The sequence below is a fragment of the Suricata suricatta genome, chromosome 11, assembly GCF_006229205.1.
Source record: "Suricata suricatta isolate VVHF042 chromosome 11, meerkat_22Aug2017_6uvM2_HiC, whole genome shotgun sequence".
In the NCBI taxonomy this organism is placed as follows: domain Eukaryota; kingdom Metazoa; phylum Chordata; class Mammalia; order Carnivora; family Herpestidae; genus Suricata; species Suricata suricatta.
The window spans coordinates 14,900,546-14,903,445 of record NC_043710.1 but is presented as its reverse complement, the minus strand read 5'-3'; the positions used below and the strand labels follow the sequence as shown (position 1 = coordinate 14,903,445).

Here is a 2,900-nt window from a genome sequence, read left to right as displayed (position 1 = left end):
AGCTCTTCCCCGACCGACCACAACCCCTCCAGCTACCTTCAGTTTGTTCTCTGTATTTAAGTCTCTTATATTTTGTCCCCCTTCTTGTTTTTATATTTTTGCTTCCCTTCCCTAATGATCATGTTTTGTATCTTAAATTCTTCATATGAATGTATATATTTGTCTTTCTCTGACTAATGTCACTTAGCATAATACTCTCTAGTTCCAGCCATGTAGTGCAAATGGCAAGATTTCATTCTTTTTTATTGCCAACTAATACTCCATTGTATACATATATATATACCACATCTTCTTTATCCATGGCTCTTAGTGTCCTTATTCCAACATCAGAAAATGTGGCTGTTCTCTGGGATCTGCTGAGAACTTTGCCTGTGGGAAGGCAGCCACAGCCTCTACAAATTGTCCTCTGAGCAGGGGAACTACCTCTACCCGTGGGGCCCAAGGGCCCCTCGGCCCATTCTGTCTGCTTCTGGGGAGTCTCCCTTCCCACCAGAGCTCTGCCAGGTATCGAGCTGCAGAGTTTCAGACTCTGTGCTCCCCTGTTTGTAGAGTCTTAATGGTATTAAAACCCTCTCCTTTCTCCCTTTCTGTTGAATCCCTTATGGGTGTTTCCAGTCTTCTTTCTTTCCATCTGTTTTCAGGGTGAGTGCTTTTCCTGTGCTCCCGATCTGTGTACTCTCTTCCTAGAAAAACAGCTCCCTTCTCTCCGTGGCTTCTCTGTCCCCCAGTTTACCTCTCCTTGTCAAGTACCTGCTGAGTTCAAGTTGTGCAGAATGTTGTGTAACCCTCAGATTAATTTTCTACATGTGCGGAATGGTTTGGTGTTGATCTAGCTGCATTTCAGAGACAAGAGAAGCAAAAAGCTTCCATGCTGCTCTGCCATCTTGGTGCCCCCCCCTCGAACAGGTCCGGTGTTAGAATCATCTAGACCTGAAAACAGTTTTCTGATTCCCTGGATTGTTGAAACTTTCTTATATCACATAATTTGTGTCCTTGCAGAGCTATCTACTTTGTTGGAACTCAGAGAAGCCATGGGAACCAAGAACAACGTGACTGAATTTGTGTTGTTCTGCCTTTTCCAGAGCAGAGAGATGCAGCATGTGTGCTTCGTGGTCTTCTCCCTCATTCATGTGCTCACTGTCCTGGGGAACCTTCTGGTCATCATCACCATCAATGCGAGCAAGACTCTGAAGGCTCCCATGTATTTCTTCCTCAACCACCTCTCTTTTGCCAACATGTGCTATCCGTCTGCTACCACACCCAAGATGATCGCAGACACTTTCGTGGAGCGTAAGACCATCTCCTTCAATGGCTGCATGACCCAACTCTTTTCTGCCCACTTCTTTGGTGGCACTGAGATCTTCCTCCTCACAGCCATGGCCTATACCTGCTATGTGGCCATCTGTAGGCCCCTGCACTACACAACCATCATGGATCGGTGGAAGAGTGGCCTGCTGGCTGGGGCCTCCTGGGTGGCTGGCTTCCTACATTCCATCCTACAGACACTCCTGACAGTCCAGCTGCCCTTCTGTGGGCCCAATGAGATTGACAGTTTCTGCTGTGATGTTCATCCCTTGCTGAAGCTGGCCTGTGCAGATACTTATGTGGTGGGGCTCATCGTGGTGGCCAACAGTGGCATGATCTCTTTGGTGTCCTTTATCATCCTTATCATCTCCTATGTGGTCATCTTATTGAACCTGAGAAGCTGGTCATCTGAGGGCCGGCGCAAGGCTCTGTCCACATGTGGCTCACACATCATCACTGTCCTTTTGGTCCTCGTGCCCCCCATGTTCATGTACATTCGTCCCTCCACCACCCTGGCTGCTGACAAACTTGTCATCCTCTTTAACGTTGTCATGCCACCTTTGCTGAACCCTCTGATCTACACGTTGAGGAATAATGAGGTGAAGAGTGCCATGAGGAAACTGAAGGGAGTCCAGGGGAGAAGTGACAGTCCAGGGAATCTCATCCAACATGGAATGCAGGAAGCCAGCCACCCAGGAGGCTCCAGCCATCCAGACTTCCATCTTGTACCATCTCCAATTTACTGCTTGTAATGACAACTGTGTAATGATAATAATCCCACATACTCCTTCAACCCTTCATTCATTAAATATTTATTGTCTGCAATCCGTGAAGCATTGGGGATACAAATCAATGTAAGATATAATCTCTACCTCCCAAGAGAATCACAGTCCAGGAGTTTCTCAGTGTGATACTTAAGGGCTCATTCAGGAAACCTGTGAGGTCTATAATTGAGGGACCCTCCAGGAAGGTTGAGGAGCTCCTCTATCCATGGATAATATGACTGCATAATTCCTTCATTGTGGCTAACACAGAGCTTAGTGACATTCTCTCATGATCCTCAAGGCACTTTACTTATAGTCCTTCATTTCATGCTCTCTGCAGGCAGATAAATATATAAGTATAGAGAGGTTATAGGATTGACTCAAAGTCACCAAATAGGTCCTGAGCCAGGTGGAGACCCAAATCTAGGTCCCCTAAGCTCACTTTCAGGGCACTTCTTACCTCAGAACGCCTTGCAGAAGACTGGGACAACTTATAAAGGGGGTCCTGACTGAAATGGAGTCAGGAGGCCAGCAAGGGGAGCCCTCATGGCCTACCTACCACTGTCCCCAAACGCAGAGTTCCCAGGAAAAGAGGACCTTGCAAGCCCATACTGCTTTACTATCCCTGCGGGAGGAAGAAGGGCTTCACTCCACCCCAGGCAGCAGCCCAGCCAATGAGAGACAGACACAGCTCAGCCAATGAAAAGAGACTATGCTGAGAACTCCCAGTTTACTCCAATGAATTCTGTGCTTAGACAGCCCCTGCCCTCTCACCCCCTATAAAAGAGTGTTCCTTCCACTTCTTAATTTCAGAGACTTCTCTGTGGTTTC

General features: G+C 47.3%; 1 protein-coding gene across 1 annotated transcript; it reads left to right on the top strand.

The window, feature by feature from the left end:
- The first annotated feature begins 1,031 nt into the window (after nt 1–1,031).
- On the top strand, nt 1,032–2,057 carry LOC115272458 (olfactory receptor 4S1-like). Its single transcript, XM_029915531.1, has one exon. It carries the CDS (start codon nt 1,032–1,034, stop codon nt 2,055–2,057), a length of 1,026 nt encoding a protein of 341 aa, XP_029771391.1.
- Nucleotides 2,058–2,900: the final 843 nt, after the last annotated feature.